Here is a 25,580-nt window from a genome sequence, read left to right on the forward strand (position 1 = left end):
TGACAGACCTCACATATTAGTACCTCAAAATAGTGACTATATATATAAAAGCCAAGCGACCAGAATGGCGGAACAACCGGAATGACTGGTTGCTATGAGGTGCACTGTGGCGGCCAACCAGCCCAATGGGAGCCCTAATCGGCCCCCCCAACCTCCCATGACTCCTCTCCCAGCCAGTTCAGCCCCCAATTGCCCCTCCCCCGATCGGGGGCAGGGCTGGCTGGCTGACCTCCCACAGCCCCCTGCCCCAAGCCGGCCTGGCCTGGCCCTGATCAGCCCCCATCGAGGCGGGCCAACTGTCCCCCACCCATGCACGAATTTGTGCACCAGGCCTCTAGTATAAATATAATCTTAATGTAATTGTTCTTAACCATTTAACTCCTTCATGTGAAATGACACTTTTTAAAAATAACTTCTTTTGACATTTATTTGCTAGCTACTGTTAATGTGCATCTGTTAGCAGAAGTGGGGCAGGCCTGGAAGTCTTTATGAGTACAGTTTACTCCCCTCACCTACACTGCTGAGCATTAGACCACTGCACCAAGGAAAGCCTAATGAAATGTTATTTGATAATGTTTTTCCCCTGAGTCTACACTATCAGTTACAATTTACATATACTATTCTTCTAATTCTCAGTAGCTCAAGTCACACTTACATATTCCAAACCATCATTCTCTTTCATACAAAAAAATGCTATGTTAGGACTGGATAAAAACAACAACCCTGTATTTACTAGATAGATTCTTAACTCAAAAGTCTACCTCTCTATAACCAAGAAAATAAAACATTCACTCACTCACTCATTCCTTTCTCAAACTATTCCTATAAGATCATTTCTTCTATAACTACATAAAGAATTCATAACTTAGTTGAGTTCACTTTTTGTTAGCTATACAGATATATAATTTTTAAGAACACATCTATCCATACTTTTTAATAACTACTGTCTCCATCAGAATTATTTAAGCAATCAGCCTACCATCACAGATATCAATTGTTTAATAACCTTCTGAAATAAGAAATTATCAGCCTTAACTATATATAATTTTCAGAAGTTTAACATAATATGCTTTACACTCTATACTTTTCAATCTTATCCAGTATAGATAAGTTTACCTTGCTTAGCTAAATAATTTTAAAGAAAGCATCATTTATAGTAACAAAGTAATTCTTTTCAACTGAACACTTAAGTTGTTAGAACAGCCTCTTCAGGCAATTTGTAGCATCTATCCACTTAACCCTATTCTCCATGATACAGCCATACAGAACACATGGCGTAATAAGTAGAGCATGACTCTCCCAGCAGACCACTAATTCACACCCAGCCCTCAATCACTTTCTTTTGTGCTATTATATTCATGGCAGTTGAGGAACTTATTTCAGATTTTTATTTTTATCCAATTTGTTGGTATGTTGTGTATAACACGTTCAGAGGAACTGATTCTGTCACGCAATGTCTTAACTAATCTTCATTGTTTGGTCATTTAAAAATTTGAACAAAATGACATTCATGTGCCCAGTTTATAAAAATGCTGACAAGAACAAAGTCCAGGATTGAGCCCTGAAGAATGCAGCAAACTCCTTTGATATTGGTATCAATTCAATTAACTGTGTTCTCTGGGTAAAGCTATCCATCCAGCTCACAATCCACCTAACAATTGAATCATCAGGCACACCTGTTTACATCTTAACCAGAGGATAGTTAAGAATCTTGACCATTAAGCTTAATCTGACAGGAATTGTTCTTTGGGAACCCATGTAGGCAACTAGTAAGCAATGTTAACACTTTGAAAAAGAAGTCATTAAAAAAAAAATCTCATTTGAATTTTGCATAGAATTCATGTCAAGTTCAATGACACAGTATTCAAAATCCACTTACATTTTCCTTCATAAAATTTGGACATTTGTCTATCTCTAAACTTCGGGTTCTCATCTTATTTTGTACAGTTTCTCAAAGAATGTTGGACACCAAATCACAGATCCAGGAAGCTCAGAGAATAGCAATCAGGATAAATGCTAAAAATAAACTACACCTAGTCATATAATTTTCAAACAACAGAAAAATAAAGAAAAAATCCTGAAAGAAGCGAAAGGAGGAAAACAGTTATCTACAGAGGAGTAAATATCAGAATTAGATTTAACTTCTTAGAAACCATGCAAGAAGAACCATACAAGCATTTCAAATATTTAAAGTATTGAAAGGAAAAAACCTCACAAACCTAGCATTCTGTATCCTGCGAAATCATCTTTCAAAAGTAAAGGAAAAATAAAAACTTAGACAAAGAAAAACAGGGAATCTGTTGCCAGAAGACATGCCTTGCAAGAAACGTTGAAAGTTTTTCAGAGCGAAGGAAAATGATACATATAGGTTAGAAACTCAGAACTACATAAAGAAAGTAAGAAATTAGAGAAAGAATAAGTGAAGGTAAAATGAAATATATATTACAGCAGTGCTTTCCAAACTATAAATATAAAAAAACACTATAAACATTTGAGATTTTAATATTACTATTAAAATTTTAACTCTTCCTTCTCTCTTTCTTTACTATGCTTAGAACCTGGTGGTTTTGTGTCATCATATCATCAGGTATAATGACCAAAACAAAGCCTTACCAAACACATGTGCATAGTATTATATTATGTCAACCTGTTTAATCAGACACCTTACATTATTTCAAAGTTTCCATTATAGCCAGGTAAGAAACTCTCTAGAAGTCATTAGCATTTATTACTAGATCACAAGAAACATAATAAATAATTTCATCATTTCACTGCTTGCTTTAAGATGATACACTAAGTCTATAGTGAAAACAAATTCACAGAAACAACTCAATTCTCAAACACATAGGATGTTTTCTTGCATCCCCCCCACCAGCCTGGTCACCTCTTACTGGCCCCCCTGCTGGCCTGGTCACCCCCAACTGCCCCCCCCCCCACACTGGTCTGGTCACCTCCAACTGCCCCCTGGATGGCCTGGTTGCCCTTCACGCCCCACCCCCACCTCCCCACCGGCCTGGTCACTCCACGCAGCCTGCTGTTCAGTCTTTGGTCATCCCTCACTAACCCCCCTGCTGGCCTGGTCGCCCCACACAGCCTGCTGTTCAGTTGTTTGGTTCTCCCTCACTAACCCCCCTGCTGGCCTGGTCATAGGCAGCCATCTTGTGAGGGCATGAGGGTTAATTTGCATATTACCTCTTTATTATATAGGATTAGCAAGATAACATTATATGATACTTAATATGTCTAAATTCATGTATTCTAATAATGTGGTAATAAATCTATCCATAGATAAAATTTAATATTACCACACCCACACTACAATAACAACTTCCACTTATAGAGTTCACATGCACTAAACCCATGTTTTAATTTTTTACTTTTATTAGTTAACTAGAGGCCTGTTGCACGAAAAGATTCGTGCAAAAGGCCTTCCCTTACCCTGGCTGCCGGCACTGGTTTTCCTCCGGCCTTCGCTCTGGCCGGAGCCGCCTTTACAGCCCTCGCTGCTCCAGCCGGAGCCGCCATCAAAGACCTCGCTGCTCCAGCTAGAGCCGCCTTCAGTCTTTGCTCCACCACTTCGTGCCTATGTATGCAAATTAACTGCCATCTTTGTTGGCGGTTAATTTGCATATCTCGCTGATTAGCCAATGGGAGGCATAGCGAAGGTATGGTCAATTACCATGTTTGTCTATGATTAGATAGGATGATAATCTAAGAGTCACACTGGCATACAAGGATTTGGAGACTATGCTCTTTGAGTTAGTGCTATATTGTTACCACGGTTACTAACTACTATCACTACTGCCTCTACTATAAATACTACTACTATTAGCTCCCCTGCCCCCATCCATTAGTTTCCAACCCAACCTGGTCTCCTTTTCTTCTAAAGAATGGAAATTCTCTCTCTTTGGTACTTAGTTGTTGCTACTTCAGAATAATGCCATGCTATTTTCCAACACTTTACTTCCAGCTTTAAATCTTCTTTTTAAACTAGAGAAAGATAGGTAACCTCAAGTTCAGGTCTTCTGGTTCTGCCAGAGAAATATGGGGCCATCAGCTTAGTGATGCTAGATAGGGAGGAGAGTGAGGAAAAACTTTGAAGACAACTGAACACATTATGTAAGTTATCAGACATTTTACCAACAACCAGATTGTGTATGAAAAATTACTGTTCAAATGTTCCAAAGTATTTCCTGTAGGGTTTGGGTAAGAACGAAAAGTCAAGTGATAAAGAAGGCTGCATTCATCATTGGATATGCACACTCACTGCTTGTTCTGAGTACACTGTTACCAACTAAAGACAACTATCAAAAACAAATTATCCCTGGCAGAGATTCAGGTCAGGAGCTGTGGGGATTTGAGTCCTGACATCACTTACAAACTGAATAATTCACACTCAGCTCCCACTTCTTCCTCTGAATAATGAGGAGGTTAGACTAGATTGCTTACATCCTTATCAGCTCTGAAACATTAAAAGAATACAAGTAAAATCTTGACATGGCCCTAAATATCTCCCCTCTATAGAAATAATTGTGTGGGTATGGCTACTGTTGGGCCCCATCTAGGGTAAGCATATACATTTCCATACAGTCTATCAGTTACTGCACTTTAGTGCAAGAAAATAGCTTTCTAAATGACAAAGCCTATAGACATTCTAAGATATATCATTAAAAGACATAAATTAGTTTCCCTAGCAGTACTATATTAATACTCCTAGATCTGTAAACATTTATTAATAAATCATTCACTAGGGCTTTTTTGCTATAATACCAACAGATAGTGCTTTTAAAAAATATCTTCTGGATTTTGGCTGCTTTCCAGTATTATATAAAGAGTACTAGAGGCCAGGTGAACAAAATTCATGCACCGAGTGGGGGTCCCTCACCCCGCCTGCACACACTCCAATCTGGAACCCCTCAGGGGATGTCCAACTGCCGGTTTAGGCACGATTAGTAACAGGTGTACCAGTTACTAATGCAAATTTTTTTCGATACATGGAGTTGTTACACATATGTTGCTATATATGCAATTGGATATGTATGCTATTTTGTTGTATTGACAGCAAGCTTCAAAACTTCATAAGTCAAATTTTGTGAAGGTGTTAACATCATAGATATTTTTACGCTTAAAATGTTGAATTTCGTGCTAAAAAAAGAGCATTTGTGGGAAGTTTTAATTCATTACTTTATTTTGAAGAAAAGTGCTGCTGAAAGTAATCGTATACTTCAGGAAGCTTATGGTGAACATGCTCCATCTCAAGATACTTGTGAACGCTGGTTTTAACACTTTAAAAGTAATGATTTTGATGTGAAAGACAAAAAACGTCCAGGTCAACCGAAAAAGTCTGAAGACCAACAATTACAAGCATTATTGGATGAAGATGCCTGTCAAACTCAAAAACAACTTGCAGAAAGATTAAACGTTGTTCAGCAAACAATTTCCGATCGTTTACAAGCAATGGGAAAGATTTTAAAGGAAGAAAAATGGGTGCGCCGAAACCGGTTTGGCTCAGTGGATAGAGCGTCGGCCTGCGGACTGAAGGGTCCCAGGTTCGATTCCGGTCAAGGGCATGTACCTGGGTTGCGGGCACATCCCCAGTGGGAGGTGTGCAGGAGGCAGCTGATCGATGTTTCTCTCTCATCGATGTTTCTAACTCTCTATCTCTCTCCCTTCTTCTCTGTAAAAAATCAATAAAATATATTATAAAAAAAAAGAAAAAAAGAAAAAGAAAGAAAAATGGGTGCTACATCAACTGAACAAAAGACAAATGGAAAACCAAAAAGTCATCAGTAAAATGTTGCTTAAACGGCAAGAAAGAAAGTCTTTTTTGCATTGAATTGTGACTGGCGATGAAAAGTGGATTTATTTTGAGAATCCCAAATGCACAAAATCATGGGTTGATCCAGGTCAACCATCAACATCGACTGCAAGGCCAAATCGCTTCGGGAAGAAGACAATGCTCTGCGTTTGGTGGGATTAGGAAGGTGTAGTATATTATGAGCTTCTAAAACCAGGTGAAACTGTTAATACTGACTGCTACCGACAACAAATAATCACTTTAAACCATGCTTTGATCATGAAACTACCAGAATGAGCCAGAAGATACGGCAAAGTAATTTTGCTTCATAATGACACACCATCACATACTTCAAAACCAGTTAAAGACATATTAAGATATCTTGCCTGGGAAGTATTAACCCACCCACTGTATTCATCACACCTTGCTCCTTCAGATTACCACTTGTTCTGATCAATGGCACATGCACTTTCTGAGCAGCACTTCAAAACATACGAAGAAGTTGCCAATTGGGTCTCTGAATGGTTTGCCTCAAAACAATAAAAGTTCTATTGGGACAGTATCCACAAATTACCTGAAAGATGAGTGAAATGTGTAGCTAGCAATGGACATTACTTTGAATAAAACACTTTTGATGTTTCTCTTGAAATTATTGTGTTTTCTTTGATTACAAAATCCGCATTCTTTTTTTAAAATATATTTTATTGATTTTTTACAGAGAGGAAGGGAGAGGGATAGAGTTAAAAACATCAATGAGAGAGAAACACTGATCAGCTGCCTCCTGCACACTCCCTACTGGGAATGTGCCAGCAACCAAGGTACATGCCCTTGACCGGAATCAAACCTGGGACCCTTTAGTCCACAGGCTGATGCTCTATCCACTGAGTCAAACCAGTTAGGGCAAAATCTGCATTCTTAACTGGTACATCTTGTATATCATTTGCAGGCCATACAAAATTATCAACTTAAAAATTAGCCTGCCATATTTAATTTGGTCAAACATTTAATTAACTCACCCTTAATGCCTTGGCAGGGCCAGACTAAATGATTTCTCAGTCCTTATACAACCTGTGGACCAGACATTTCCACTCCTGCTCTATATGCTTAGCCCTATTCTAGGCACTGGTATTCTACCGTAGCCATTTGGGGGAAGTGCACAGGAAGTGGAAAGAGGAGAAACAGACAATAAAACAACTGACCACAAATAAACTAGAAGCATTAAGTGCCACAAGGTACATTAGAATAGGATGTTGTATCAAGAGTGACTAGGGACTAGCTACTTAGCTACTTTGTATTCAGGTTCAGGGTAGGCCTCTCTCTCTCTGCTGCTATTTAAATTAAAATCTGAATGACAAGAAGAAAGCACCATGGGAAGATGAGGAAAAGCATCTTGGATAGAATATATAGTGCTAAGGTTCTGAGGTCACAATGAGTCTGACTTATTCTGGGAACACAAAAAAGGGATGGTTGAAGCACAATACAGAAGGGAAAGAGTGGAAAAAGGTAAAGTCAGAGACACAGACAGGGGCAAAAGGCTTCAATGTATAAGGCTAAGACAAGGTCTAAGGATGTCATTCTAAGTACAATGGGAAGTCACTGGTAGGTGTCAAGCAAGCAAGTAACATAATCTGAATTACTTTTAAAAAGGCATAGTAGAAAAACAGGGAAAACATTTAGGAGGCTATTGCAGGGGTCCAGGGAAGAGATAATGGTGGCTTGATGAAGGACGACGGTAACAATAAAGATGAAGATCGGTATGGTTCCTAGGATGTTTACTGATGGAAGTGATGGGTCAAACTAAGTCAACTCAGATTTTACCTTAAGCAACTCAGTGAGCTGACTAGTGATGTGGTTTCTTGAGATGGGGGAGGCAGCAAATAGAGAAAGATCAAGAATTCTGGTTTGACCATGTTCAGCTCAAGACATCTGTCACATGGAGACTGATAGGAAGCTGCTGAATATACAAGTTTAGAGTTCTGAGGCTGAGTCAAGCTCAGAGATACAGATTTGGCAACCATTATCATATCCTTGATAAATAAAGCTTTGGAACTAGTTGAGGGCATTTATGCAGAGAGAGTGCAAAAGAGCCCAGCACTGAAGTGAGGAGTTATATTTAGGGGTTTGACAGAGGAGATGAAGCCAACAAAGGATACTTACTAAAAGGAATAGGCATTCCACTTCATGTGAGAATAAAATCAGGAGAATAGGGTCCATGGAAACCAAGAAAAAAAGAGAGTTACCATCTGTATGGAAAACTGATGGGAAGAAAGGTAAGAACAGAAAAATCAACTGGATTTGGCAGCATGGAGATAACTAGTAACCTTGATTTGAGGAGTGTCAGGAGAAAGATTAAAACAGAAACTGGAGTAAAATGCAATGAGAAAACCTTAAATAAGAAAATGTACACAATGACCAAAAATGACCCTTTCAAAGAAGGTGGTAGCTAGATGTGAAAGTAATTGGCGGTAATAAGATACAGTAGAAAGGAAAAAAATTAGGAAGCAGGAGAGGGGGATCAATAAAGAATGAAGTTGTGAAGGTAGAATATTCAGAGCCCACTTTTCACCAAGAGGAAAGGTAGGACACCGAGGCAGGCTGTTTTGGCGGTGGAAAATAAGGAAGTTCCTGTATGGCTATTTTTTCAATCAAATATGAAGCAAAAACATTACTGAAATGGGGTGTGCAACATGTTCACAGAGAGAAGAGAAAGCATGAAGTAACTCTGGAAAAGTAAATGGAAAGAGGAAAGTGACTGCGAGTCAACACTCAATGCCCATTTGAGATTTGCAGCCATGACCTGGAAGTGAGGCCAGTCAGCAGGCAGAGTTTCTGCTTAAATGAGAGTATGGAAAGGACAATAATTGAGTTGAATCAGTACTTGCCAGACAGGAGTATCGCTGAGGGAGAACAAGGTAATCACAAGGAAGTGAGTAGAATGAGACTGTAGAATTTAAGTCAGGAGAACTATTTAAATCATTCTATCTTAAGGAACATATGTTATACATACATCACATCTTCAGCAATATTTCTTCTTTTGATTGTTAACTGCTTAGCTCTATTAAACCCTCATTTGACATAAGTAGCACTGATGTAATTAGAGCAGTTCTCCAACATTATCTATTTAAGATCTTTTCATAGCATGATGAGTCAACTGCAGTGACTGGGCAGTAAATTTTTTCAATAAGGACTTCCTACATACAATGACTAGTATGCATATTAAAACATCAGAAAAGAGGGAGATGTGAAAATATCATTGAAAGATCAACTGCAATTAAACCAGATAAACTAGAAAACAAAATATACATACGTGTGGAAATGTACCTTTCTCCTAGAAATACTTGAGGGATTACCATGCACCAGGAACAGTGAATGACTACGGTTAAGGGATTTACACAATGAAGCCTTACACCCCTACTTGTAGGTCCTGACTAGTTTTTATGGAATAAAGGTTGGAAGCAGGCTTATGGAGAGACGATAGGTAGAAGACAAAAAATTTCCTTCTCTCTTCTCCCTCTTTCTCCCAGACAAGCTTTTAATAGAAACACTTTTTTCTGATGTCATCTTTAAACCCCCAATGTTGAATAGGACTCATATTACATAAAAGATGTTCAAAAAATGTTTATTGAAATTAGAACATCTGGGCAAAAAAAGAGAAAATTGATGGTCCTGAAGAAAGCTAGCGCAGATGGGACCAAAACACCTTTGACCCTGGAGGCTTTTGGAAATGAACTGTATCAGGCAGGGTGGCTCCTAACTCGTCAGAGAGCAAGGAGACAGTATCAAGAAGATCAGTTTCCCAAGAGCAAATCACAACTGAATCCATCTGATCAGACTGTAAACTCTAAAGGTTAGGGATTTCTGTCAGACTTGTTCATTGTTGTATCCCAAGTGCCTAGTAGAGTTTCTGTCACATATCAGTCACTGGGACACATTTGTTAAATGATTTGGGAGTACCTTTAGGATTATGCAGATGATGTGACCTATCCAAATATGCTTATAAACTATGACCTTAAATTACCACTTTAAACTTTAATCATAAACACTGAGGTCTTTCTGGCCGAGTCCATATTCTTTTTACTACACCATGTTGCCACTATTTAGCATAGATGGTATGCTAAATCATTCTTATGGTATTCAAAAACTTGACCCAAAGATATAAATAGCTTGCTACTTCCCAATGGGTATTAGTTGTTTAAATTAATCCACAGCAGACATTCATAAAAAAATAATGAACACCCCATCAATGGCCTCCTTTTTAGAAAGATTAGCTCCAGCAATTACAAGATGTGTGACCCTAGGTAAAATGTCACTCTTTGAATCTTCTGTTGCTCCTTTGTATGATGACTATCTTAAAACTATCTGTTTACTGTGAGAATTAGCACACATAAAATGCTTAGTACGATTCATGGCACTTAGTAGGTATTTATTTTAATCCCTTGACTTTTCGCCATCCTTCCTTTCGCCACTTTGGCTGTAATAGTAGTATACCAAGAGGCCACATAGTATACTGGTTAAGTGCATACACTGTGAAGGCAGAATGTTCAGATTCAAATCTTGGCTTGGCTCCTCAATAGCTGTGTGATCATGAATACATTACCAAACCTGTGTCTCTCAGGTTCTCATCAGTAAATGAGGATAACAGTATCAACCTCATAGATATACAAAACATATTTAGGGTGTCCCTAAAAATGTATACACACCTTACCAGCTGAAAGCTCAACTGATGTTTGTTTCTTTTCAGATGTAACCCACTGGAATTAATAATGGTATTCAAAGTGTGTTTTTGGAGACACCCTATAAAGGATTTAGAACAGCTGGTATATATTAAGCATCAAGTAAGCACTTACTCTTTTTATTACTTTCGATGACCCATCAAATCTAATTGTTGACCCTTTCCAACTTGGCTGCAACAATCTTATTTTTTGTTTGTTAGTCCTCACTGGAGGATATTTTTCCATTGATTTTTAGAGAGAGTAGAAGTGAGTAAGGGAGGAAGGGAGAAAGAGAGGTGAGAGAGCACATCTTGGTTGCCTCCCATATAACCCCACACACATACACAGGGGATGGAACCTGCAACCCAGGAGGTATGTGCCCTTTACCCTTGACCAGGGATCCAACCCTCAACCCTTCAGTGTGGGTTGAAGCTCTACTCACTGTGCAACACTGGCCCGGGCTTGGCTGCAACATTCTTAAGCACAGGCTTTAACTTAATAAAACTACCTTTCATCGGAGCATTTATTGAGGACATAGTTTTCTTACTTTCTATTAAAGGAAATTTCTAATCTACTGTTAGGGACTGTAAAGCCTGCACGCCTACTGAACAAAAGTCTTCCTTTTTTTCATTAAATAGGAAATGAAAGCTTTGCACATGAGGTAATTGGATTTCTTTTCTTTTTATTGCCTCACTGGCAATAAAGCTTTAAATGATTGCAAAAAAACATTTAGAAATTCCATGACGGAAAAAAATGTTGCAATTTACTACAAGCATGTAATAGAACTTAAAATATGGTTTTCTGCCACAACTTACACATTCTTTATTACCACAATTTACTTTAATAATAGATAAGTATTAAAAAGCTATTATAACTTCAACTGGTTCCTTTTTCTTTTAGGGTTGAGGGCATTTTAGTATACAGTTATTTAACTAACAAGTAAGGTTACTATCATCTTGTTATTGCTTTCTGTAAAACAATAATTCTTATTTTAGCTACTCAATTCTTTCTTTTTTAAACTAGGTAAAACAGTGAGAAAAAAAGCAAACTGTCTTGGCTGAAAGACTTGCATGTTGTAGTCACAACTGTTTCAAGCTATTTAAATTATTTACTCACTTAAAGATAACCTCAATTGTCAGGATATTTAGTATACTAAATTAGCACCAATTAATAAAAATCTTAGTTTCTATACCCACCAGATTCTTTTTTTAATGACAATACCAGGTTTTTTGAAAATGCAAAACGACTATTAACTATCATACAATGTGAAGAGAATATAAATTGGTAAAATGACTATGAAAAACTCTTAGACAAACAAACTAAAGCTGGACATATATATTTCCTATGCCGCAGCATTTATACCTTTAGGTATACACCCAATAAGCTATGTGAATATGTTTCTTAAAAGGCATGTACAAGGATGTTCATAATAGCTTCATCCATCAAAGTCCTAAACCAAAAACTACTTGTGTCAACCAACTGTAGACTGGAAAAATCAAGTATGCCACAGGTAAACAGGTACTTAATAAGAAAAGAACACACAAAAAACATGATTGAATCTCACAGACACAATGATTAGCAGAAGAAACCAGACAGGAGGGGGGGAGAGCGAAATGAGAGATATCTGTAATATTGTCAACAATAAAATAAATTATTTTCAAACATAAAAAAAGACACGGAAATAGTAGATGCTGTATGACTTCATTTACATAAAATTAAAAGCAGATAAAATGTATCTATATTGACAGAAATTTAAATAGTGATTAACTTTGGGAGAGGGCTGAATAGGAAGAACAAGAAAGTGAGAGGTGCTAGCAATGCTTTGAATATTAATCTGTGCATATATTTGTAAAAATTCACTGGGATATAAACTCAAGATCTATACATTATACTTCAATTAAAAAGTTAAGAAATTTAAAAACTAATTTAACTTCTAAAATAAAATCTCTATGAAGTTACAAAATGTCATTTTCAGATAGATATAAACTCACTATATAATTACAAATTTTTAAAATTCCCTTAATTATTCTTTAAAAAATAGGAAATCTTGAGCCCTGGCTGGGTATAGCTCAGTTGGTTAGAACATCATATTGATATGCCAAGGTTGTGGGTTCCATCCACAGTCAGGGCACATAGGAGAATCCACCAATGAATGCATAAATAATAGAACAACACTTCTTTCCCTTTCTCTCTCTCCCCTGTCTCCTCAAAACAACAAATAAAAAATTTTCAAGAATAAAAAATAGAGCATCTTGAAAACAGGACATCCCAACACCAATTTCAAGTGCGACCTAGAGTGACATTTTGTAACATTGGTTTTACTGAGAAAAGGGATAGAGAAGTCAAACTTTATACTCTATTAAGACTAAACCCAGCAGCTATTTATTGATTACTCACTTGAATTACAGTTAGTGGTTGTATTGATTAGCTCACTTATATGTGATAGGTTAGCCTACTTAAAGAAGAGAGTCTTGAGATTTAAGCATTCTTCTACTGTGGTGAAAAGCTGGCTTCTAAATATCTATATATATAAAACCCTAATATGCAAATAGACTGGCGAAACAACTGAACAACCAGTTGCTATGACATGCACTGACCATCAGGGGGCACATGCAGAACATGGCAGGCGTCAGCAGCAGGTGGCAGAGCACGTAACATGGTGGGCATAGCTGTGGCGGGATAGTGGAGCAGGTGAGTGGGGGAGCCAGACCAAGGCGAGGCGCCAGTTGCTATCATTGGGATGAGTCTCTGGTGGTTACTGAAAATATTTTGCTCCCACACGCTGCGGTCCCACCCGGCACTCACACCTGCTGCTGGCACCAGCCCCACTTGCACCTGCTGCCAGCGCTGGGTGCCAGGCTTGATCACTTGGCGCTGTCAGGAGGTGCAAGTGGCAGCTGCCAGCCCCAATCGCCCAAGGGCTTCTCCACCTACCCCTGGCTCCTGAGGGGCCGTCGGGGCATCAGCCGCTGCTCACACCCACTAATGGCATCGGCCCCAATAGCTCCACGCTGTCAGCAGGTGCAAGCAAGGCCGGTGCTGGTAGCTCATAGGAGCCACAGCAGTGGGAGCAAGGCTGCCGGCAAACCTGGGACCAGGGGCCGCAGCGGGAGGGGCAGGGTGGGGGCGCGGAGGATGGGCCAAGACCCGCTCCTGTGCCCACCGCAGCCTTGTGGTCCACAGCTCCTTTCAAGGTGCACAATTCATGCACTGAGCCCCCAGTCCAGTGGTTCTCAAACTTCCTAATGCCGCGACCCTTTAATACAGTTCCTCATGTTGTGGTGACCCCCAACCATAAAACTATTTTCGCTGCTACTTCCTAACTGTAATTTTGCTACTGTTATGAATTGTAATGTAAATATCTGATATGCAGGATGTATTTAGATGACCCCTGTGAAAGGGTCATTCGACCCCCAAAGGGGTCGTAACCCACAGGTTGAGAACCGCTGCCCTAGTCCTATACCAGTGATGGTGAACCTTTTGAGCTCGGTGTGTCAGCATTCTGAAAAACCCTAACTTAACTCTGGTGCCGTGTCACATATAGAAATTTTTTGATCTTTGCAACCATAGTAAAACAAAGATTTATATTTCTGATATTTATTTTATATATTTAAATGCCATTAAACGAAGAAAAATCAACCAAAAAAATGAGTTTGAGTGTCACCTCTGACACGCGTGTCATAGGTTCATCATCACTGTCCTATACAATAAAGAGGGAATATGCTAGTTGGTCCCAATCGTGTCCGAGTCACAACCAAAGGTGCACGCGCACAGAAGCCGGGGGGCGGGGACAAGGGCTTGCGCCACCAGGACGTGAGGCTGCCGTTGGGGGTGGCCCCCAAGCGGAAGCACACACAGGCTATGGCACCACATGGCCTGGAGGGGGAAGCGTGAGGACAGGCCACAGCACCCCACCCCCCACCACCTCACGGAAGTGCGTGCAGGCCCGTGGCACCGCTCGGCCCAGAGGGGGGCATCGGGGTGGGAGGCAGCGGCCCCCCATCACTGCCGGGCCTGGAAGCGGGCGTAAGGACAGGGGTGGGGTCTCGGTGGAGAGCTCCCAGCATTCCTGCGCTGGTGTCTGAAGGCGTGAAGAGGAAGGGAGAGCACATAGGCAGTTAGGGGGTTTAGGCCAGGAGGGGAGAGCAGACAGGCAGTTAGGGGCATCAGGCCAGGACTGGGACTGGGCAGCTGAACGTAGAGAGAAGTATGGCATCCCTGAGCCACCAGAGCCTAAGAGGAGGAAGTATGGTGGCATGTCTGCTGCCTCCGTAGACTGTGAGCAGCCCACGAGGGATGGTCTGGGCAGTGACAACATCGGCAGTCACATGCTCCAGGCCATGGGCTGGAAAGAGGGCAGTGGCCTGGGTCACAAGAAGCAGGGCACTGTGACACCCACTGAGGCCCAGACACGGGTGCGGGGCTCCGGTTTGGGTGCCCGAGGCAGCTCCTATGGGGTCACCTCCACCAAGTCCTACAAGGAAACACTGCATAAGACAATGGTGACCCGCTTTAACGAGGCCCACTGAGGACCTGTGAGAGCTACTTCGACATCTGCTCCTACCAGCATGGGATGGGAAGAATGAAATGTCTGCTGTTCTGAGCAGGGCTCTGCACCTATCCACCAGCCCACTCCCCAGCCAGACAGGCCCTGACCATGTCGGACTTTGAGTTGGTGACTTGTTGGAAAACTGGGCTAGGATCAAGTTCTTTTTGTAATAAAAGCTGAGAAGTCCACACACACACACACACACACACACACACACACACACACACACAAAAGCAGAGCAGTCAGGGGGATAAGGCCGACAGGGGAGAGCATTAGGCAGTTAGGGGGATCAGGCCAGGAGGGGAGAGCAGTTAGGACCACAGGCCGGCAGGGGAGCAATTAGGAGTATCAGGCAGGCAGGTGAGTGCTTAGGAGCCAGTGGTTCTGGATTGCAAGAGGGATCCCAGATTGGAGAGGGTGCAGGCCAGGCTGAGGGACCCACAACCCTGTGCATGAATTTCATGCACTGGGCCACTAGTCTACACTAATAAGAGACAAACATGCAAATTGACCGTACCTTCGCTATGCCTTAAGCCACGCCCAGCAGCCAATCAGAGCAACTATATGCAAATTAACCCAACCAAGATGGCGGCCGGCAGCCACGGAGCTGGAGCAAAAAGGAGGCTTGGTTGCCCCAATGATGGAGGAAGCCAAGCTTCCCAGCTACCACAGCCGGCTCTGAGCTCCAATCAAAGCAACAAAGTTTTAATTATAGAAGATAAATAAACCCCAGATAACTGCTTTCAGCCGGCCATGGTCACGGAGCTGGAGCCTTGGGTTGGCCCTGGCGATGGAAGAAGCCAAGCTTCCCTCCCGCCTGTCCTGGCCGGTTCTGAGTTCCACTCCAGGCTACAAAGTTTCAATTATAGAAGGTAAATAAATCCCAGAATAAAAACAGAAAAAAGAGGAAAAAAGGAGAGGCTGGGAGCTTCCGTCACCAGGGGGGTTTGGCCAGCCTGAAAACGGCCCTCAGCCTCCTCACCCAGACTGGCTAGGCACCCCAGTGGGGACACCCCACCCGAAAGGGGGTGCAGCCAGCCTGCAAACAGTTATCAGCCCCTCGCCCAGGCTGGCTAGGCACCCCAGTGGGGACCCCCACCCTGAAGGGGGTGTGACCAGCTGCAAACAGCCATCAGCCCCTCACCAAGGCTGGCCAGGCACCCCAGTGGGGATCCCCACCCTGAAGGGGGTGTGACCAGCCTGCAAACACCCATCGCCCCTCCCCCAGGCTGGCCAGGCACCCCAGAGGGAACTCCACCCTGATCCGGGACACCCTTCAGGGCAAACCAGCCGGCCCCCACCCATGCACCAGGCCTCTATCCTATATAATAAAAGGGTAATATGCAAAATGACCCTAACAGCAAAAGACTGGGAATGACTGGTCACTATGACACACACTGACCACCAGGGGGCAGACACTCAATGCAGGAGCAATTATAAGCAATTAGACTTACTAGTATCTTTTCATTTTTCCCAGTGTTCAGGCCCTGCTAAATTTTGATGAATTTGGGATCCTTTTTTTTTTTTGCCTCTAGTTTTTCTGGCACTGCAATATTTTCAAATAAATGCAGTAATCTAAACAAATAATTTTAAGTACCACAAAAGTGATACTCCAGAAGATGATAAAGTTTATGGCTATCGGGCCAATGCTTTCTGTAGCTCAAGTTTATGATTCTAACCAAATTTTTCATCTAACACACTGTTCTATTTAGCCTCCAAATGCAGGTGGTTCTAATCAAGTAGGAATTAGATGAAAAGAATTGTGATTTTACAAGATAAATTTTACTTTAGATAATTTCTAATAAGGAAATGACTGATTTCAGTTTTAACTGATGTTATACTTTACCTCCCACTTAATGGCATTATCACAAACTTTTTTCCATATACATAACTGTATCATTTCCTTTCAGAGTCTGAGTAAAACTGCTGAGAGAGGATTTGTGTCCACGCCAAGAGAAGCCTTTCTCTCAATGGTGCTCTCCAGTGAGTCATGCAGCAGACACGCTTTTGTTCTTCTATAAAGACCCAGTTTCATGGATGTAGAATTTAAATCAGCGATTCTGGAATGAGGGCTAATTAACTGAATAAACTGTAATTATACACAACATGATTGACCATTATAAGAAAAAAAAAAAAAGGCTGACTAATAAAAGCAAAACACAAGAATATTTATGGCATTATTCCATTCATACATTCAAAAAATAAAAACAAATCACATTACTTAGAAACACATGCAGAGAAGGTGAAACTACTTCTACAATGCAAGGAAATGATTATCTCTGGGGAGAATGGAAGTGATTTTCTTTTTTATTAAAAAGAGTTATGGGAGACAGCTTCTGGGGTGCTGGCCATGTTCTATTTCCTAATTTAGGCGGTAGATAAATGGGTGGTTACTTATAATATACTAGAGGCCCGGTGCACAAAAATTTGTGCACTGGCGGGGGGGAGGTGTCCCTCAGCCCCACTTGTGCCCTCTCGCAGTCTGGGACCCCTCGGGAGATAATGACCTGCTGGCTTAGGCCCACTCCTGGGTGGCAGAGGGCAAGCCCAATCCCTAGGTGCCTGCCTCGCAGCCCCTGGTAGGGCTCAGAGCAGGGCCGATTGGGGAGTTGGGGCGCCGCCTCCTGTCATGCACAGAGCAGGGCGGATTGGGAGGCTGCGATGCCACCCTCAGTCACGCTCAGGGTAGGGCCGATTGGGGGGTTGGGGCGCCGCTCCCTGTCACACTCAAGGCAGGGTCGATGGGGAGGTTGCGGCGCCACCCCGTCACGCACAGAGCAGGGCGGATCAGGGGGTTGTGGTGCCATCCCTGTCACATACAGAGCCGGCCGATCAGGGGGTTGGGGCGCTGCCCCGTCATGCACAGAGCAGGGCCCATCAGGGGGGTTGGGGCTCTGCACCCTGTCACACACAGAGCAGGGCCCATCAGGGGGGTTGGGGCTCCGTACCCTGTCACACACAGAGCATCGCCTATCAGGGGGTTGGGGAGCTCCCCCGTCACGTACAGAGCAGGGCCGATCAGGGGTTTGGGGAACTTTCCCCTGTCACGCACAGAGCAGGGCCGATCAGGGGGTTGGGGAGCTCCCCCCTGTCATGCACAGAGCAGGGCCGATCAGGAGGTTGTGATGCCACCCTCAGTCACACTCAGGGTAGGGCCAATTGGGAGGTTGGGGCGCCGCCCCTGTCACACTCAAGGCATGGTCGATGGGGAGGTTGGGGCGCTGCCCCGTCACCCACAGGGCAGGCCCGATCAGGGGGTTGGGGCACTCCCCCGTCACACTCAGGGCAGGGCCGATGGGGAGGTTGCGGCTCCACCTTGTCACACACAGAGCAGGGCCCATGGGGGGCTAGGGGGCCATACCCTATTACACACAGAGCAGGGCCAATCAGGGGGTTGGGGAGCTCCCCCCTATCAGGCACAGAGCAGGGCCGATCAAGGGGTTGGAGTGCCTTCCCCTGTCACGAACAGAGCAGGGCGGATAGGGAGGTTGTGGTCCCAGTCCCTGTCACACACAGAGCCGCAGGGCGATCAGGGGGTTTGGGCGCTGCCCCCTGTCACGCTCCTCCAGGGGCCAGGAGGCCTCACGGCTCCACTGATCCCGGTGCTGGGAGGCATATTACCCTTCTACTATATAGGATAGAGCAGCCGTGGGCAAACTACAGCCCATGGGCCGGATCCGGCCCGTTTGAAATGAATAAAACTAAAAAAAAAAAGACCGTACCCTTTTATGTAATGATGTTTACTTTGAATTTATATTATTTCACACAAACACTCCATCCATGCTTTTGTTCTGGCTCTCTGGTCCAGTTTAAGAACCCATTGTGGCCCTTGAGTCAAAAAGTTTGCCCATCCCTGGGATAGAGGCCTGGTGCATGGGTGGGGGCCAGCTGGTTTGCCCTGAATGGTGTCCTGGATCAGGGTGGGGGTCCCGCTTAGGTGCCTGGCCAGCCCGGATGAGGCTATGATGGCTGTTTGCATCTGGTCACACCCCCTTCAGGGTGCGGGTCCCCACTGGGGTGCTTGCCCAGTCTGGGTGAGGAGCTGAGGGCCGTTTTCAGGCTGGCGGGTGACGGAAGCTCCCAACCGCTCCTTTTTTCCTTTTTTTTTTTTATTCTTGGATTTATGGCTGTCACTGGAGCTGAGAGCTGGCTTTAGCTGTGAGACCTCGCTGCTGAAAGCAGGTTTCTGGCTTTGTTTACTTTCTGTATTTGAAACTTCGTTGCGACTCCAGCTCTGAGATTCCGGCTGACTGAAAACAGGTTTCTGGGGTTTTGTTTAGCTTCTATATTTGTAACAATGTTTCTTAGCAGCTCAGAGCCCAGCAGCGGCAGTCGGGGAACGTTGGAGTCCTCCGTCACTGAAGCAAGCAAGCTTCCTGTTCGTGTCAGTAGCCTGGCTGCCGGCCGCCATCTTGGCTGGCAGTTAATTTGCATATCGCCCTGATTAGCCAATGGGAAGGGTAGCAGATGTACGGCTAATTACCATGTTTCTCTTTTATTAGATAGGATAAGTTGTACATATACAACTGTACGTAAAAGTTGCACACATGGCATAGCTCCTGGTATAAGCAGATGATCAATAAAGCCAACTATTATTTATGATGATATTATTCTGGCTACTACTGCTACTACAGGGTGGGACAAAAGTAGGTTTACAGTTGTTCATATGCAAAATAATACAATAATTAAAAAATACAAGAATAAATTTTCATGTACTCACAACTGTAAACCTATTTTTGCCCACCCTGTATTTTTACTGATATTACTACTAATTTCTCCTGTTTAGATTATATACACCCTCTGAAAAAAATCAGCTCAGAACATACAGAAAAAATGTCTACATGTGAAGTAAAGCTTCTTTATGTGGGCTATTTTTCTTTCAATTTCCCCTGTTATAATTTTAAATCGTTTTTTTTATACACTGTGCAGTATCTTGACCACGAAACTTTGATAGAAACTAAAGTTTTTCCTTCTGTGTGAGTATTCTCACAGGCTCCTACCATGAGCAGCAGCAGGAGTACTTGAAGGAAATAGAATTTTGAGGAAGGGAGAAAACGTATTTAGTTGGGATGTTTAGAGGGCTGCATGGAAACAAGGGAATGAGTAAGCTTTAAGTAGGAGGTGGGGAAATGAAAGGACATTTCTGGAAAAGCAATTTAAAGCAGAAAAGTTTGTTTAGGTAACAATGGACAAGTCTGACTATATGAACAATGGAGGGAAACTGCTAGGAAGACAGGTGAAGAATCAGGTGATGGATAGAACTGACTGCTACATGAAGAATTGAGGAGTCTTTGGATGCTTAGTACATCTTAACTTGCTGAAGGCTTGTTTATAACTCCTTGAATGCAGAGACTCTACCAAATGACAGAGAAAGAACGAGTACATAGTCACACTGTACACTTTGTAGTATGTAATTGATACCCTGATAGTCAATTTTTAAAATTTCAACAAGAAAATCAAGAATGCTCCCTTTACTGACAATCCCCCTACCATGTTTCCATGGTTCTATGGTGAAATGTATTCAAAGCCAAGCAGCCATAATTATTTATAAAAAATCTAATGTTCTCTCTACTTCTAGTTTGTCTAATCACATCTATCCTGCAGATCACTGCCAAATAATCTTCCAAAAGAATTCTTGTGAATTAGCTGTATCATCTGCTTTACGCAAGTAAAAATGCTTCCCACAGCCTTTCCTCCAATAAATAATTAACCCAACTTTAAGATCTTCTACATTTGAGCTCAATCTACTGTTTTGGTCTATTTTTTCACTATTTTCTATCATAGATATATATCTTCAAACTCCTCTAGTCCTCTTTTACTAAGCATAGTTACTTTGTTTCCAGTTTCCATGCCTATCCTTCAAGGTGTTCAGTCCAAATGATATATTCCTTTGCACCTTATCTACCTACACTTCAAAATCTAGTTCAAATGCTAACCTTAAGCATGGAGTCTTTTCTGAAGGCCCTTTCAGGTATATTGGGTCTTTTTCATTCTTCAAACTTTACTGAAGTCTGTGCATATACCAGTAAGCTAAAATGCCATTCTTTATGTCATTAATAAGGGAATACTTGTCTTTGAGGAACTCACATTATCTATACCCACACATATATAACTGACTACAAATCATATAGAACAAGCTATCAATAGGACATATTTAGCACATAGTAATTGCTCAACAAATACTTGTTCAAAGAACTATTATTTGCATATTATGAATATCCCCAAACTCATCTATATATATAAAAGCCTGAGCAACCATTACCACCAGATGACCGGATGACCAGCTGGTAGCTATGATGCGCACCAACCACCAGGGGGCAGACGCTCAACGCAGGAGCTGCCCCTGGTGGAAAGGGCGTTCCCACAGCCAACCTCCCACCGCTGGCAAACTCCCTGCAGTCCCTCCCCATGGCCAGCCGGCCGGCTGGCCCTGATTGGCCGCTACTGGGACTGGGCCGCTACTGGGACTTGGCCCCGATCACCAGCAGGCCAAGGGACCCCACCCATGCACAAATTTGTGCACCGGGCCTCTAGTTCACATATAAGTATGCAAATAAGATGGAAGTCTTTATAGATTTTTTTAAAAAAGGAAATTTTACCTTTTCAGTTGTAAGAGGTTTTGCAGGCTTTTCTGGTTCCTTTTCTCTCTTTTTCTCTTCTTTTTTTTTTTCCTTTTCTTTCTAAAACACAGCCCAAAGTTTTGCTAAGTTTACTTTTTAAAAATTGTCAGCTCTTAACACATTTTATTAGTTTGAGTTGTCATTTGAGAAAGGTACAAATTTTCAATGATGACAATATCTGGTGATACTGAAATATAAAAGTAAACAGCAAATTCATATTCTCAATGAGGTTATATATTGATGAATAAAAAACATCTTTTCTTGGCCCTCAGAGTTAGCTCAGTTGGTTAGAGTGTCATCCCAATACTGCAAGGTTGCAGGTCCAATCTGCGGTTAGGATACATAGAAGAAGCAACCAATGAATTCATAAATTAGTGGAACAATAAATCAATGTCTCTCTCTCTCTCATATCAATAAAAAAAAAAATTTTTTTAAGAATATAATTTCTTGCCCAGCTGGTATTGCACAGTAATTGAGCACTGACCTATGAACCAGGAAGTCAAGGTTCAATTCTGGTCAGACAGGGGGTATGCAGGAGGCAGCCAATCAATGATTCTCTCTCATATTGTTTCTATCTCTACCTCTCCCTTCCTCTCTGAAATCAATAAAAATATATATTTTTTAAAAATATATCTTTTCTTAAAAAAACTAAAATGGAGGTGAGACTTGATATTTTAGAATTTGTGTAATTAAACAAATGAGACCTCTATTCAATAAAGGCTCACTGCATCTTTACATAAGCTTCCTAATAGCACCATAAAGTTCAAAATTGAATAAGAAGAAAAAATAAACTAACTGATGAATACAATTCCTATCACACAGATAAAGACAGATTATAACATGTAAATATAAAGGGGAAAGGTACAGTACAATCACTTTTTAAGATGTCACAAAACATTTTCAGTCTATCACTACAGTATTGTGATTTTTTAAATGGCAAACAATTATTTTCTCGTGGAAAAAAAAGGTAAATATAGATACAGTATTTTGGGACCAGAGCCAGCTTACTAGTTAGTGTATTCCAACAGTCAAGGTAAACTATAATGGTATCATGATGTTCACAATTTGCAATTTCAAGACGGATGAAACAGGATATAATATTAAAAACTTAAGGACTACAAACATGCCAAAAAGAGGAACATGAAATAAAAATTAATATGGATAAATGTTGAGAAGATCATGTTAAATGAAAGAAATAAAAAAGTTAAAAACCATATGCTTTCACTCATATGTGGGATATAAAACTGAAAGCAACAAATAAACAAGAAAAACAAAAACTCATAGACACAGACAACAGTATGGTGGTTACCGAAGGGAAGGAAGGTGGGGGAGTAAAAAGGATATATTATGGGGGTCAAATATATGAAAATGGTAGATTTGACTTTGGGAGGTGGACACACGCTATAATATACAGATGACGCATCATAAAATTGTACACTTCAAATCTATGTAATCTTATTAACCAATACATTTAATTCAAAAAAAAATCCTAAAAAAAAAAATAAAGATTAAACAATGAGTATTATTCATAGGCATTACAGAGGAGAGAGATGTGTAGAAACCTAGAATTGAATGACTACTGCAACTGGGTACTGATCTAACCTTAGTTTCCTAGTAGTAAACACAACAATATAAACTGATGAACCCAGGTAAAGCAGAATAATAATCACCCAAAAGTTAGTCTAAATGCCTAAAGGTTGAGTTTGCACCTGTGCCTTTAAAATGGTGTTTGACACAACCGCTTTCAACAAAAGAATTTTTGCTATTTGTAAATCAGAAAAGGTAATACTGGCAATTACTAGGCTATAACATGAGATATAATAAAAGTTCCCATGGGCTAGGCAATATAATAAGCACCTTATTTTCTAATTTAATTTTTATAATAACTGTCTGGAAAAAAACTGTCATTATTGCTGTTTTACAAACAAAGAAACAAAATCTTAGGAAAGTAAGGCACAAGCAACACAGCTAATCAATGGTACGGTCATGGGACAACAGAGACCAAACTCTCAAGTCTCACTACTCAGTGTCATCCAGTGGAGCATTGTTCTTTGGTATCACTCTTCCTTAAAACAGCCAACACTTACTGATCCCTTATCATATGCGAAACACTACTTTGACTCACTTAATCCTAACTTTATGAGGTAAATAATAGTATCCCTGCTTTCTAAGTGGAAAATAAATGAGATGTGCAAAAATTCTTTATGTATATATCTATATATATAAAAGCCTAAGTGACCATTCAACTGTTTGACTGGTAGCTATGACACACACTGACCACCAGGGGGCAGATGCTCAACGCACAAGCATGGAAACATGGAACAGACTAATGAATCACAGAGGGAAAGGGGGAAGGGGAAGGGCAGGAAGAGATTAACCAAAGATCTTATATGCATACTAGAGGCCCGGTGCACAGATTCATGCACCAGGGGGGTCTCTCAGCCTGGCCTGCGGGGATCGGGCCGAAACCAGCAATCTGACATCCCCCAAGGGATCCCAGATTGCCAAAGGGTGCAAGCCAGGCTGAGGGACCCCACCAGTGCACAAATCTGTGCACCGGGCCTCTAGTATATTATAAAATGCTTTTCCTTCCTTCCCTCTCTCCCAGTTGGCTCATTCCTCTGAACTGAAAGATCTGTATATCGAACCACCTACTTAGACACCTGGATGTTCCACAGTCATCTCACAGTCAACAGATACAACTTTTAATTCATCTCCCTTTTCTCTTCTCAAACCTGTTCCTCCTCCTCAGCTTCTATCCTTTTCTCACTCAATATCATCATCATCTACTAAAATGCTCAAGACAGAAACTGGGAGTCATCAAATCTTCCCAAAGTACCTCCGTATTCCATCAATTACTAATTCCGACAGATTCTATCTTCTCAAGATCTCTTAAAACTATAGTTTCCTTTTCATTCCCTCAGCCTCCATTTTAGCACATGCTCCCATCATTTTATTCACAGGTTATAACAGGTTCTCAGCCTTTTCCACACCCATCAACACAAAATTCACTCTCCACAGGAACAGTGGAGCTGTGTTATGACATAAAAATCAGATCCGGTTACTCCTCTTATCCTTAGAACTTATTAAAGTGCCAGAGCCTTTGGAATGAACATCAATTACCTTCAGCAGGCTCACAAGAAGACTCCTCTCTGACTTCTGTCCCTATCCTATGCATGTTACAACCATGTCATTTTATTTGCAAATCCCCAAACATTCCACTTTGCTGACAGATTTTCCCCCCACAAGATGCTTTCTCTACTTGGAATGTACTCTCATCCTTATAGCTAATGTTTATTAAGAGTTTAAGATGCATCAAAAGTATGACTCCTGTATTAACTGCAGCACAATGAATGCATGTCAATCACAGCACACATTATATTGTATTAGAAACCTGTAAAGTTACCTAGTTATCTATTTTTCACCATTAGACTATAAGCTCCTTGAGGTCAGGGGCCATATCTTATTTGCCTGTGTATCCTCCATGTCTAGTGCACCACTTATCAAGGTGTAGACACAGAAAAAGTGTTAGTTCAAACAATGTCTCAAATGAATTCATGATAACAAATGAAAAAAGTAAAGAGTAAAAAGTTTTTAAACCTCAAGTATGTGTAGGGATGGATTTAAAAATCCATAACAGGGTAGCATCATGTACCCTTGACCACTGCTACCCCAAACACAGTCTAAAAATTATCATTGATTATTGTAAACTCATGATTCTATACTACATACCTGACTGTTACTAATGCTTAAAAAAAAACCATTAACTGTCTTCAAGTGATTATAACAACAGAATCATAGAAACAAAACATTTTAATCAGATTTTACTAATATATCAAAGATTACAACAGCAACTATTAAAAACGTTAAGTAGAAGGCAGTAATGGAAACAACAGAAGGTT

The 25,580-nt window shown here is 41.4% G+C and overlaps 1 protein-coding gene across 9 annotated transcripts in view; it reads right to left on the reverse strand.

Moving 5' to 3' along the window:
- Positions 1-25,580, reverse strand: part of SMAP1 (small ArfGAP 1) — a 126,597-nt gene that overhangs the window by 28,663 nt on the left and 72,354 nt on the right. For 6 of the 9 annotated variants that reach the window (XM_059701249.1, XM_059701245.1, XM_059701248.1 and 3 more), the window contains one exon: positions 21,658-21,738. The exons of the other annotated variants lie outside the window; for them this stretch is intronic. In XM_059701249.1, coding sequence (XP_059557232.1) covers positions 21,658-21,738 — 81 coding nt within the window. The remainder of the gene's footprint in view (positions 1-21,657; positions 21,739-25,580) is intronic. 9 annotated transcript variants of the gene reach the window in all.

This window comes from Myotis daubentonii, chromosome 6 (assembly GCF_963259705.1).
Source record: "Myotis daubentonii chromosome 6, mMyoDau2.1, whole genome shotgun sequence".
Classification (NCBI taxonomy): domain Eukaryota; kingdom Metazoa; phylum Chordata; class Mammalia; order Chiroptera; family Vespertilionidae; genus Myotis; species Myotis daubentonii.